The sequence below is a fragment of the Onthophagus taurus genome, chromosome 1 (genome assembly GCF_036711975.1).
Source record: "Onthophagus taurus isolate NC chromosome 1, IU_Otau_3.0, whole genome shotgun sequence".
Taxonomy (NCBI): Eukaryota; Metazoa; Arthropoda; class Insecta; order Coleoptera; family Scarabaeidae; genus Onthophagus; species Onthophagus taurus.
The window spans coordinates 8,342,926-8,357,036 of NC_091966.1; the positions used below are offsets into that span (position 1 = coordinate 8,342,926).

At 33.3% G+C, this 14,111-nt stretch overlaps 2 protein-coding genes across 2 annotated transcripts; one reads left to right on the plus strand and one right to left on the minus strand.

The window, feature by feature from the left end:
- Positions 1-352: 352 nt before the first annotated feature.
- Positions 353-8,259, plus strand: LOC111414855 (cilia- and flagella-associated protein 91-like). Its single transcript, XM_023046307.2, has 10 exons — positions 353-466; positions 518-594; positions 3,272-3,441; positions 3,496-4,229; positions 4,298-4,447; positions 4,498-4,661; positions 4,751-4,897; positions 4,966-5,187; positions 5,250-5,580; positions 7,965-8,259. Exons 1-10 carry the CDS (start codon positions 433-435, stop codon positions 8,111-8,113), a joined length of 2,178 nt encoding a protein of 725 aa, XP_022902075.1. The 5' UTR covers positions 353-432; the 3' UTR covers positions 8,114-8,259.
- A 216-nt stretch (positions 8,260-8,475) lies between these two features.
- Positions 8,476-13,493, minus strand: LOC111414856 (targeting protein for Xklp2 homolog). The gene is made up of 10 exons (XM_023046308.2): positions 13,196-13,493; positions 13,046-13,126; positions 10,182-10,272; positions 10,070-10,115; positions 9,794-10,017; positions 9,475-9,736; positions 9,317-9,415; positions 9,163-9,267; positions 8,888-9,106; positions 8,476-8,832 (listed from the first exon to the last, which is right to left on the minus strand). The coding sequence occupies exons 1-10, from the start codon at positions 13,269-13,271 to the stop codon at positions 8,653-8,655; spliced, it is 1,383 nt and encodes a 460-aa protein (XP_022902076.2). The 5' UTR covers positions 13,272-13,493; the 3' UTR covers positions 8,476-8,652.
- Between the last annotated feature and the right edge of the window lie 618 nt (positions 13,494-14,111).

A 14,111-nucleotide genomic window follows, 5' to 3' on the forward strand; every position in this document is an offset into this window, starting at 1 on the left:
TTCCTTTTGTGATATTTCTTTCTTTTGTAGGAATCCTATCATAATTATTCAACCTAATTTTTTCCTTTAGTATACCAGGCTAAAATTATGTCATAAAGCCACAAAATTGTATAAAACGTAATCTTTATAAAATAACTTGTAATAGTAGATTTGGTCAGGTTGGTAGGTTATTGTATAAGTGTACAATAATGGAATTATTTTGGTGGATATAGTTTATATATTGTTGTGAAATAAAGTACCTAGAACAAATTAATAAGTCCCTTAATTTTGCGTTTATTTCATTTCATAATTTGGATTTCTCTGGAGAGTATTTAGATCTAAATGTAATTTACAAACATCAAAATGAAATCTTTCATTGTCAAATTAACCTATACCACAACGTTGTAACTTTTTTATAACTGATGATAAAACACAATTAGAAAAAATAACACCATGGCAGTTGCAAGTCCCGTAGATTGTTTTTTTGGTAATAATACTACGATGATAAAAGAACGAGATAATTTTAAATTTTTTTTAGATCCCCTTTTTATTGTTTCCGGGCCTAAAGATCACTTTAGAATGGCTGCTCCTGCTATTATGCATAATGCGCAATACGTAAGTAATTAATCTTACGACTTATTTGAATTTTACAGAAAATATATCATTGTATGAAGATAATTATATTTTTCTTGTAAATACAAAGACGTTACAAGACGATCTTTACCCGCTATCCTATCGCGAAGTGAAGTTACACCATAGTAAATGGTATTCATGGTAAACATTAATTACATTATGATCTTTTGCCTTTTTTGGCATAATTTTGCCCTCTTTCAAAGTATTTTGCTGACTTCTGTTAGAATGTTCTTATCTGATTTCTGCCATGTTTCTAGAATCTAGTTGCAATTTTCTACCTTCACACCAATAACCTTTCAATATTATTCTATCTATGTACAAAATCTTTCTACCTTCATTCTATATTACTTATGGCAACAACATAATATATATTCTCAATCAATGCTGCGAAAGAATTGTAGAGAAACCCAAAAATGAGTGCCAGAATCGTTCGGAAGTAGCCACTGGACTTTGAAGTCTCTAGATAACGTAGATGGATAACCTTAACATGTCCGCTGCTGGTTTATAAATACTTGTGCGTTTGTAGAAGCCGAATATGCAGCGACACATCGCTATATCAGTTATCAAATATCAAGTCATGTTATGTTGTATTGCCCAAATAGATTCTAATGGTACTCTTGGGAATTGCATAATGCTGCTGATTAGAACAGTTATTCTGCTTTGGAACATACCAGTACCACAAGAAATAGCGCGATATTTCTATTTCCTTGCGTTATAAAAATACATTTCACTCCTCATTGAATTTCTTTCCAAACTATCGGCATTTCCTATGCGCTGAGCCTCCTACGATATCTTTGTTGGTAAGATTATGTACCCATCAATAGCCCCCAACAAGAAAAGGCCCAGCACGGCGCGGTGTTAAGTACACATTCACATTCCACTACTTACAGCCTTCACATGATATACTTCTACAATCCAACAACCCACACTACATGGTCATCCATACGTAACACAGGCTGGTGTTTCTTTTGCACACAATATTCTTTATCGATACATATCTCGTTTATCATCTCCCGTACAATTCCAAACTGCTCATTCATACAACAATTCCAACACTGCTCCTAGGCACGAACTCTATGGTCATCCTTTATCTGCGATATATCTTAAACTTTCACAAAGCACAACTATACAGTGTGTGCGTAAAGTAGCGGATATAGGCGATAAAATCATTCATATTAAGAAATCTTCGAATTGCCCCCTTTACAATCGAATTATCTTAAGTTGGGAAACACTGCTCTGGATGTGTGAAAGCTATTTTGGAGTCATCCCATTCTAAAGATATGTAGAAGGTGTAAGTTACCGGTTAGTGAGCTAATTCAGAATAATTTACAGTCTCACTGCTTCAGGTAGGTACCAGTATGCTTTTATGTGGGAAACTCCAAAACTTCTTTTTCGCAAGTAGAGTTCTACACTATCACTAGCATTTGCGCACGTGTAATAGAAAAGAGATACAAATTTTATTAATATACGTGCTTTCCGCATCTCCTTGTATTGTAACTCCCGGTATTTTCTTTCAGTTGACTTGGAGAAGACCTGTAAGTTTTTTCACAGATTTTAGACGATTGTTGCACTCCTTAACTTGGCGATCCAATTTATCCCAGAGATTTTCGGTGGAATTCAGGGCTAGATTCTGAGCAAGCCAGTCGATACGAGTAACCCCATTATCATCGGACCAACATGACAGTTAGCGTTGTTCTGAAAGTAACATGGGTCCAGTTCGTAAAACTGTCATAACGTAAGAAGCACATTGTTATCTAAAATTGTACAGTAAGTGTCAACGTTGAGCTTACTCCCTGGGGAGAAACATTCCCAGATCATGATCTCATCTCTGCCGAACACTACTGTTGGCACAATGCATACGGGCAGATTACGCAACCTAATTCAACGCTGCCATTCAAATGGTAGAGGGTGAAACTTGATTCGTCGCGCCTAAAAACCTGTTTCCGCTGATCTACGGTCCACTATCGATGTTTTACAAAACATTTTCTGAGCAGCTCGAAAACAGTACCTGCAAATCTCTATCTCCAGTTTTCCTGTTCTATGAGTCTGCCAACTCGGGGAACCTTCCGGCCAACAGCGTCCATCTTCCACTTCTGAATAATATAGGCACATTTTGGGTAATTCAGCTTGCTAAGAGCTCCTTAAGTGTCAGTCATTTCTATGATACCCGACGATTAGACTTTTCTCGAAATCAGATAACTGCACTGTGTGGCATCTTGCATGTATAAAGCCTATGTTGTTTACTACACGATATTAATTAAGCGGCAAACTTCTTAAGTTAAATTAATCTTAACTCTTTAAAAGAATAATCAATAAGAAGGTAAATCCAAAAAATTCCTTTACTATGGCTACGAATTCCACGAATCGATTAAACACATAGTTTCAGATCTCAAGTCGTTTCACAGTTATACAATTCTATTACAAAAACGATGAGATTTCCAAAAATACAAACTTCACGACCAAATGATATTATTTACGGTAAATAATTAGTACTTTTTTAATTAAAAAAAAAACAAGGAATTTTTTAGATCCCTTATTTATTGTTGCTACTTCTAAAGATTATTACAAATATGAACAAAAAACTATTATTAAAAATTCAAAATTTGTAAGTAAAATCATTTAACATTATTTATTATAACCGATTTATTTTGTTACCCAGACAATTCTTCCAATATTTCCAACAATGTTTTCCGATTTGTCGCACATTCCAAAACAACAAATAGGCATAAAACCGGGAATGGATAAGATCCCACCGTTTGTTGATAAAACAAAACGAAAAGGTGATAAGGTTGATGTCACAGGAGCAGACAGAGTTAAATATTTTCACAGGTAATATTATAAACAAATTAATTTTGGAATTAATCCCTTTTTTTTTAATAATAGACCGAATACAAGCGCAGTCGTTACCGCATTATCTTTTTTAACTCCAAGACATGTAACTGAAGAAGTAGTAACTCCAAAAATTGAAATGGTCAACAAAAAAATACAAACTCAATACAGGGATTCGTCGGCTCAAACATCACCGTGGCAGCCAGATTATAATCTAGCCGAAGGTAGTGATCCAGAAATATTAAAATTAGATTTTTTAAAATGGGGCGAAGGCCTCCCCGCCGGCGATCATGAAATTAAAATGATTGAAAGAGCTCGGATGAAAAGAGCTTGGGAAAAACGATTACCTCCTTTAACAAATCCAAAAAATATCGAGAAAAGACGCGAAATTATTGCGGCGGTTGAAAGAGATGAATGGGCGTTTAGGGAACAAGAAATACAAGATATTCAAGATTTACGCATGGAGTTACTTGAAAAAATGCTTGAGGAGTTATTGGATAAAACAAAAATGAGAACTGATATAAAAATGAAACTTTATTGTAAGAGCAAACTGAAAGAAAGAGATGAAAAATTGCGTAAATTGAAGGTGGCAGCTACAAGAGAAATGAGACGATTATCATTTAATCATCGTGGTATAATTTTGAAGTATCATAAAGTAAATGTTATCGATGAAGTTTCCGACTATAAATCTGAAGTATACGCTCCATTAACAAGACATGGCAATCATCCTAAACGATGGCATCAAGTTATTAACGAACACTTTAAAAAATATAACGCTAAATACGCTGGTAAAAAAATAAAGAAACAAAAACTTATATCATTCGTTGCGATTTATTTTTTTATATTTTCAATTTAGGTGTTGAGAATTACGAAACTATTCCAAAATGGTTACTACATGGCACAGAAATTCAAGATTCTAAATTAAAACTACCCGGTACAAGATTATGTATACGCGAAACTAAATGGTCTTCTCCAGTACTAAAGAAACTTCATGAAGAATTGAAATGTAAACGAACAAAATTAATTGAAACAAAATATTATTATTTTTTCATTAAGGTCTTAGACAAGTAACTAGAACTAAATGCAGACTTCGCGTACGAATTAGAGACCCACCTGCTGAACCTCCTACTCCAGAAGTGGAAGTTGAGGAAGAGGACGAAGATTTAGAAGCTGTGACCATGATGCAAAGCATCATTCGAGGAAGAGCTGCCCAAATTTTGGTAAGCAAAAAAATAAATTCGAAATATCATTAATAAGAATAATAATATTTCAAATAAAATCAATAAACTTTGATTTATATAAATGTTAGGTATTTGCTGGTAGAGATAATTGCAGAGAATTGATACAAGAATTAAGAAGTACTCACGGTGTATTGAACGAAGAGCAAGTACAAGTGTTTAAACAGAAACTCGAAGTTAAATATGACCAACGAGAAGAATCATTTTGTATCGAAAACGTAACAATTTATTAAGGAACAAATCAAAATAATTTTCGTTTTGATAATTTTGAATTATTCATTTTCAGTCAAGTAAAATACAAGAAGCACTCAACCGGTTACAAGGAACGGTTGTTGGGACACTATTGGATTTCCTCAATAAAGAATTACGAAGACTTTTAGATGAAAGAAAAGCTCATGCGATTGGTTTGGTGGCCGAACGCGAAAGAGCAAGGCGAGAAGCCGCCGAAGCCGGAAGAAGACAAGCTGAATTAAGACGAAGAAGAGAACACGACGAAATGTTTAAACAGGTTAGTCAATAAATATGTTATCAATTTAAACGATTTTGATTAAAAATTTAAATTAAATTTAGGTAGCTAAAGTACATCAAGAAACGGTTGATTTGTATTTGGAAGATATTATAACTGAAGGATTAGAATTTGCATCAACTGAAGAGGCGAAAAAATACGTAACCAGATTAGCTGAAAAATTGGATGAAGAAATATACGAAACCGACAGATTAATAAAACACGACATTTCGGAGCAAGAAGAATTAATTGCCGATATGGTGCATCATTTCGTTTTGCCGGAAGTTGAGAAACAAATCGTTAGAGATCGAATTAAACGAAAACAGAAGGGAATATTGAGGGTGATCCATGCTAAATTATTTGGAAAAATTGAAAACCTTCCAAATCCTGATTTACGTAATATTAAAATTATAATTATTAATTATGTTACAAGTGGGATAGAAATATGGTTATTGTAACAAGTGTGAATAATTACACAAATAGGTTGTAATGCTTGAGTTTCTATCCCAAGTGTGATACAGAATTTCTTTTGCGTTGTTTTTCGTTTTCTTAGCTAATGAGAGCACTTAAAACCACGCTAACCACGGTAACTATCTTCTAGTAGGTAGTTTATCAGGAGGGTGGTAAAGTTTTAATAAAAGTTACCACTTTAGTGCTAAGTACAAAATTAAAGTCTTGAAACTTATAAATTAGTTGCTTCGTAAGTCAGAAACTAGAAATAAAACTAGATTCTTCTAAATTAATTAAAATAGTGTTTAACGTGTTAATTGTCGTGGATCGTTGAACTTGTTTCTGAAGCAGGTTGCAACATGCCATCCAAAACAGCAAACACATTTTAACAGAGACTAAACCCTGATTTTATTTCTATTTACTTTGGAATTTCTTTTACTCAATATGATTTAAGGAGTAAAACTCGTGTAAAATCCTATCTGCATGAATTTATTTTGATAGGACCTTAAATAATTGTGATTTCACACTTGCAATACGTTTATAGTGAGGTACAGGTAAATACCATTCTGATCCTGCCACTCATCTCGATTGAGATTCTTGTCACTCATTGCTCTTCTAACGCTCTCTCCCCAGTACTTCCTTTCACTCTTCTTTGCTGCGGTATCCACTCCATTGTTCCGGCATTCGTTGTACGTGGCCATACCATATAAGTTGTTTTTTCTCAATATCTTTGATTATTGCCTCTTGTAACCCCATTTGTTCTCGTATCACTTCATTTCTTACACTTTCCATGCGTAGTCCGTAGGGGTCTGGATTGCCAGATACGGGTGTGCCGTACCCGCGGTGGCCAAGCTCCATCTACCTGTGGGCCCTAGGTGTAACTGTCATGTTTCTGACACCAAACATGTATGGAGGGGGGATTGTCTTAACCGGCCAACTGGAGGAGTGAACTTCCTAACCCTAATTAAATCCCCTAAACCCAAGGTCAGAACTTTGCAGATGGGCTCTAGTATTGCCAACGCCAGAGGGGTTATTCAGGTACCAAGCTGCTCCACATGGCCCTCCTGGAGGATGGTAGTAACCTCTGGGGTTGAGTAGCGTCGCCTGTCTAACGTACTACTCGTAGAACTCAACATGGTAACAAATAAAAAGTGATTATGAAACTGACAAGTAACACTAGGGAAGTGTTGTACGGCGATTTTCTTGAAACTTGGCATACAAGTAGTGTATGGAAAAATATTCGACACGTGTATCGTCATATCTGCCCGATCGCCGTTTTAAGGGTAGAAATCACCCTTGTGGTTTCCATCTTTGACTCCACAGGAACAGATGACAAACAAATAAGATCTCGTATCATAGAAGCAAAAAATCATCGGAGTTTGCAAGACGTGGGAGCGTAAAGCGTTCGCCAATCAGAAGTAAAAGTGAATCCATGGACACATAGTGATAGCAAAGATCAGTCATTGAGAAAAGTATAGCGATTAAGAAAAGAATGATTTTTTGCTTCTATGATCCGAGATCTTATTTCTTTGTCATCTGTTCCTGTGGAGTCAAAGATGGTATCCAAACATTTGCATTCGTTACAGGATTCAGATCTTCTTTGTCGCCTGCTAAAACAGCTTATTGGCATAACTTCTTCCACACGTGCAACGTTTTTTATGTAAATTTTGAACAAAGTGGGTAAATACAGCACTAATTTTTCTGTTTCATGTTTCAGCATCTCTGCTGTTATTCCTTCTGGACCACAAATTGTTCACTTACTTTTATAGGATGTTCAATTGTTTTAATTGTTAGATTTAATACTCCCAAGTCATCAGGCTTGTTTTTATGTTATAAAAAGCTCAATATAAGCAATCTTTTTCGCAAGGTTAGTCTCAAAGATTCAAATTAAAGCATTCTTCACGTAACTTAAGATTGAAAGGACAAGCATCTGCTGATTCAGACGCGACGCAGCAGTATCCAAAATTCAATGAAATTATTTCCTGTAATTTCTACACTCCTGACCAGGTCTTTAATGCTGACAAAATCAAGTTGGAGAACATTGAATCGTATCAAGTAGATGTATCTAGTGATTAATGTCTGTGAAGAGTGTTTTTATTCAGAACTGCTGATTCTCTTTGTACCAGTGATCTAATGATCTGTGATCCCACAACGCGTAGATTCTGATCATCACTTATAACTCCTTGTTATCCTTAATTATATATTTATAGTAGTAATTTGAAAAAAATCCAGTTCCCAACATTACATACAAGTTCATCCAAATTATTTAATCTGCTTACACCAAATCAAAATTTGTATTACTATTATTTATTTGTTTTCAATTGTTTCAGCACGAACCGAATCTCAACTTATGAGAGCTTTAAATAAAGATACAGATGATACTTCTACTGAACCCATTCAAACAACTGCAGTGCAAGAAGGAGGAGAAGACGAAGAAAATAATGAATTTGCATTTGAAGAAATCGAGGATATACAATGAAACTAAACTTATTTAGAAAAGATGTTCATTATAAAAACAAAAAAATTAAAGTATACTGTTTAAAAAACAGCTCAATACATCCTACAATTTATATTATTACAATAAAATTGTTTTTATAATAAAATAAAGAACAGTAGATTCTCTAATTTTTTTTTTGTAATCAATACTAAACTGTTATTAAAAAGTAAAATTATAATAATCTCGCGATTATTCTCTGCAAATTAACGCAAAATCACTTTTTGTTACTTAAGTTTCAATGAAATAAAAAAATCGTTTCAATTTTTCTAAATACTAACGTGTAAGTAAATTACTGTGGTCGATGAGATATAGGAACAGCTCCAATAAGTGATTTTTATCCAACCTTTACTAAATACATAATTTTTTTATTGCAATATTTTTCCTCAATTTGGAGAATCTACTGCACCACCATTTCATAATATAGGTACATAAACTACGCTAGTACAATAGTAAAATTAAATCTTATATCAAAAATATTGTTTTCTCTTTGTAAATACATACTATAAAAATCATATATAACTTTAAAAATGATTCTCTTTATTTGATCTCTGCTTAACTATAGGAGACTGTGGAATTGTTACCTTGCCATCACAATGTATTTGTAATTCTTTGAAATAACTAATGGGCGTCGCTTTAAATTCTGCTTTTTTACGAAGTCTTTGAATTTCTAATTGTTCTCGTTCTTTCTCCTCTTGAGCACGCTGTAGACAAATCACATCAATAAAAGAAAAATAAATTATAGTAGTTGATTTTAACCTTTTGTCGATATTTTTCCTCCATTTCTTCTTTTTCCTTACGTCGTCTTTCGAATTCTGCCCGTTCTTGAGCACGAGTTATCGTGTTAAGTTGAGGATTTATAGGAACGGTTTTTTTATTTGCTCTTTTTGGTATAAAAGGTTCTTTATATAAAACTTTTGGATCCGTTGCTTTAAATGATTTAGTAAGTAATAATCCGTTAAGTGCATCTTCACTTTTCTAGAAAAAAAATAATTTTAAAAATGATAATTATTTATTTAAGTTAAAATATTCACTGATGACTTAACACTTGAACTTGCAGATTTGCAAAAATTATTTAAAACGACAGGCATGATTGGGGTTGCTTTGAATTCCCTTGCAATTTTCTCTTCTTGAATAACCTAAATATTTTAAAAATAATTTAAATTAACGATAATATTTATAACTTACCTTTTGAATTTTTAATTCTTTTTGATGCTGCATTTTCTTGATTTTTTCGTCAAAACTAAACGGCTCCACCTTAGTCCTCTTTTCCACTACTGGTTGTGGCTAAAAATAAGTAAAACGAAACATATTACACGAATTTAGTGTAATAATTTTCATATTACTTTAGGGGGGATTTTCTTCTGTTGTACTTTTTTGGTCATTCTTTTAGGTTTAAACGGCACTGGTAGCTTTGGTGCAGAAAAAACGGATTTAGGTATTGGACAAGCTTGAAATTTAAATACTTCTTGTGGAGCTTCATTTTGTTTTGGTTTCACCTGGGTCAATTTAAAAGGTTTAACAACTGTAGTTTGCTTTACAGGAACTTCAGGCACCTTTGGTGTTAAAAATATCTTTTTATTTAATGGTTGTGCTTTCGGGTGATCTCTAAAACGAAATATAACAGTTTAAAATATAAGAGTAATTATTTTAGGCGTAATTTACTTTTGAGCTTCCAAAAATTCTTTAAATTCAAGATCCTCTCGCGACATTATAGTTGTTGAGCGGCATCTACCTTGTGAAAGCAGATGGGGAGATTGTGGTATTGTATATTTGGATTTAGTGTATGAAATTGCAATAGGTTTGGAACTGAATCTACTTTCTGGTTTAATCCAAAAATTTGCTACTTGTTCAGCTGTGCTGCAATATTTTGCGACATTTCTCTTTTTCTGTAAAATAAAATTATTCTTAAAACGGTGTTATTAAATGGCAAAAACCTACCAAAAATTCCAAATGAGCATCACATCTGCTAGTTACTTTAAAATTCCTGTTAACAGTAGATAATAATAGAGAATTTTATGTAATACAAATTAAATTGAAACTAATTACTTACAACGCACAATTTCTTTCCATCTCTTGTTCCAAAACTATATTACTAGAGCTAATAGATTTTCTTAAGCTATAGATTGGTCCATTAGCAGTCTCTATAAAAATATAAAAAAAACTTTATTTAATATTGTATTTGGAAAGGTGGGAAAATTAAAGAAACTTAAGGAAACTATTAAGATTTTTAACCAAAACGCTTTGCTGAGAATATCATAGGTGAATACCAGGAGTTTATCAGACTCCAGCGTTTAAGATGGACTGGTCATGTGATTAGAATGGGGGACAAGAGAATGCCAAGAGAATACAAATAGTACAAACTATTGACAAAAAAAATTACCACACGCATAAGAAAAAACCTGGTTGAATACCAACCTAATAATAAGTTGTATTTAGGAACGGATTTTCAACAGAAGATTGCTTACTAACATGGAATCAACATTGAACGAGAGTAACTGACCTAATCAGAGTTGCTGTAAAGCAAAAATTCACGTGTGCTGGTTAGCAGGCAAATGGAAACGGAGAGATGTCATGTATGAAAAACAGACATTAAAGGGACATATATCCAGCAATGGATAACTAAGTAAAACAAGAACTATGCAGAGGGGCAAAAGCTTCAGTAAAGTTAAATAACCAAATATCAGAAAGCTGCAACATCACAAAAGCCATCCAACAAGCCTGCAGATTGTCACCTGTACCCATACTGTTTAATAAATAAGTGCAGACCGCGCTTGATGAATGGAGGAAAAAATAAAGAGGAAAGGGAACAGACAATGCTGTATACGCAAAATTTTGCAGATGATCATATGGCAGTGGCCCAAGATGAAGAGGTTCTTCAGTATACATATATCAAGGAGATTATAGACGCACACAACCAGTGTGCCTTGGTCACAAACAGAGCAAACACATAATATCTTTGTGTAGCACATTAAAAGCTGCTAACTGAATCAAATTTAATTAATCCCATGGAAATACAGAAAGGATAAAGAGAAATGTAACTCTCAACTCAATAACTGTGGATACTGTATACAGGGTGATTCTTAACCTATACGCATAAACTTGCAGATTCATTCCTCATAACAAATAATGACTAATTGGTGAACAAAATTGTAGCAAAAGTTTTTTGGTTTCCTAGATATCCTTGAAATTAATTCTCGAATTATGAATACATAGAAATTACTTGAAACTACGATGGTGATAAACAATTGCAATTTTAACAACTGTTGTTTAAGTACACTTGTGTCATTGTGACATGTAATAACATTTGAAGCTTATAAAAATTATGGCGCACAATTTCTCTAACGAGGATCTTATGAACATGGTAATGGCATAGGGGAATCACGGCAAAATTCTGTGCTTGCGACTCGTTTCTATGCAGAAAGGTTTCCAGAGAGAACGTGGTAGGGAAAATGGCGATATTCGACCGAGGCTTGGGCAAAATGGAGAAGCAGTTCGAAGAACAGCCACAATCCATAATTTGGCGAATATTGAGGCACAACCAACTCCATCCATATCACGTGCAACCTGTATAAGCCCTACTACCAGTGGATCATCCCCCTCGAGTACAATTTTACGAGTGATTGCTACATCAGCATCACTTGAACCCAAACCTTACTAATAACGTTTTAGTTACGGACGAGGCTATTTTCACACGTAACCATGGTTTAGGCCACGCTTATGGAAAATCGTAGATTCGGCGAGCCCAATTGTGTATACACTTCATTGAAACCAAAAAACCTTTGCTACAATTTTTTTCACCTATTAGCCACTATTTGTCATGAGGAATAAACCCCCAAGTTTATGCGTATGGGTTGAGAATCAGCCTGTATAGCAAATAAATAATTTGTTATAAAGAATTGAAGGCTATGTAAACAATTTTTCTAAAGATTTAATTCTTGTATTGAATAGAGTTCTTTGAGAGCCTTCCAATACTACATGAACATCTTTCCTAAATTGTCAAATGAAACTAAAGCAAGTATGATTGCTTTTGGAATCCAAGATAGTTTCAGATTTCCCCAGACAAAATTAAAATGAGTATAATCTTTTAAGAATATATTTAACAATTCTCTAAAACGTATCATAACTTCAGGTATTAATTATTTAAATGTATTCAAGGGCAAGATGATAATATGGATGCAAATAAATTATGAGAAATTAAATATTTGCTTAATTATTGTTAGAAAACATTACCCACATCAATCAATAAATTATGTTCATATTTTATTACAAAAAAAAAATAAAAATCTGTTATGGAAATCTTAAATATTAATAAATTAAGATAAATATACAGGCTGTTTCAGCGAGACTAGGCATTAGACGTTTCTGGGGTTCTGTGCAAAATAAAAATTTGAAAATTCATTTTTAAGTATTATTGATAGCATTCTTTTCGACTAAAATATTTTCAGATTTCTAACACTTCCGGTTATACCGGTAGTCGCCACCTACTTTATTTTTTTAAATCAAAGACCTGTATAGTCTTACAAGTTTGGATTTGTCTGTTTTCAAGGCTTAGGAATAACTTTAGTTTCTGTAATTTGATTCAGCCGTTCTCGAGTTATTAGAATTTTAAAAAATTAGAGTACTCGATTTTTGAGATATCAATTTAGGATTCAGAACCCCAGAAACGTTTAATGACCGGTCTCGCTGAGACACCTGTATATATTAACATTAAGAAAATATTGATTTTAAAATTAATTTAACATGTGTTCTTACAATATTCACACTTATTTCCAAAATAACTTTATTCCCAACTTCACCATGATTAAAATAATAGATCAAAAATATTAAAAGAACATCCATCACTTACGATGTGAGTGGAAACTTATTGAAAACTTCAATAACATTTTAAAATTGCAATTAAAAAAATAAATTAACCTGTTACTGAAAAAGATTGGTAATTATCGCTATTTTCACTGTTTGTTTCCTGATTGCCATCAACTTGATCTAAGTCCACATCTAAAAAATTAAAGTATCTTATTAAACTGCCTTATAACACAAATTTACTAACATTTTATGAGAACTTACCGAAAAACGTTTCTGTACTTTCGTCATCTTCAAAGCCTTTAAATCGGGGGACATTAAAGTTCGCAAATTCCTCCATTTCGGAGATAAAAAATCCTTGCAAATAAAATAAACGCAATAAACTAACAAAATAACACTAAATTCTTCCTATTTTAAATCAGATATTTTATTAACATCTAAGTAAATGTTCTTGTTTGATACAACACGTTAAAAGAATGGAAGAATGCAACGCAACAGAACCGAGTAAAGATACGTTAGTTCGTTAACACGTTTTTTCTTTTGATACATTTAAAGTTGACGCATGCCAAGTGTAAAAGCTTTCTCATTGGTTGAAATTACAAACAAGATTGCAAAAGCGTATACAGAGTCATTTAAAGAATCGGTAACATTTATGGCTTACTGTTATTTTGAAAATTACATTCGTTGTAAGCTTACGTTAAACAAAATGATATCTTCGAAATGGCTTTAACCACTTCGATTTAACTTTAAAGTAAATGAAGTTCCAATTCGGATGATACGTTTAGGGAAATTTTGTGTTAGATAGTTGGCTTAAACGAATAAATTATGTTTCGATATACAGAGTGTTCACAATAATTGTAAAAATAAATTTAAAATTCGAGTTGATCATAACAATATACAACAATCTTACTCTGAATAACAACTGACACTAATAGTAGGCCTAGAACGTCTAGACTAGAACTGACAGTAGCACTACAACTAACACTAGACCTATAACTAGTATTAAAAGATTCGAAAAAAGAGACCGGGACATGGCACCTACTTTTTTCGTTTCTCTTATAGTTTCTGAGATAGCCTATAATAACACCGAAATTTGCCCACCTGTACAGGTGGTTCAAATTCGATATCCGAATAGGCTAACTCGGAAACTAGGTATAAGAGTTAGAAAAAAATTAGATAA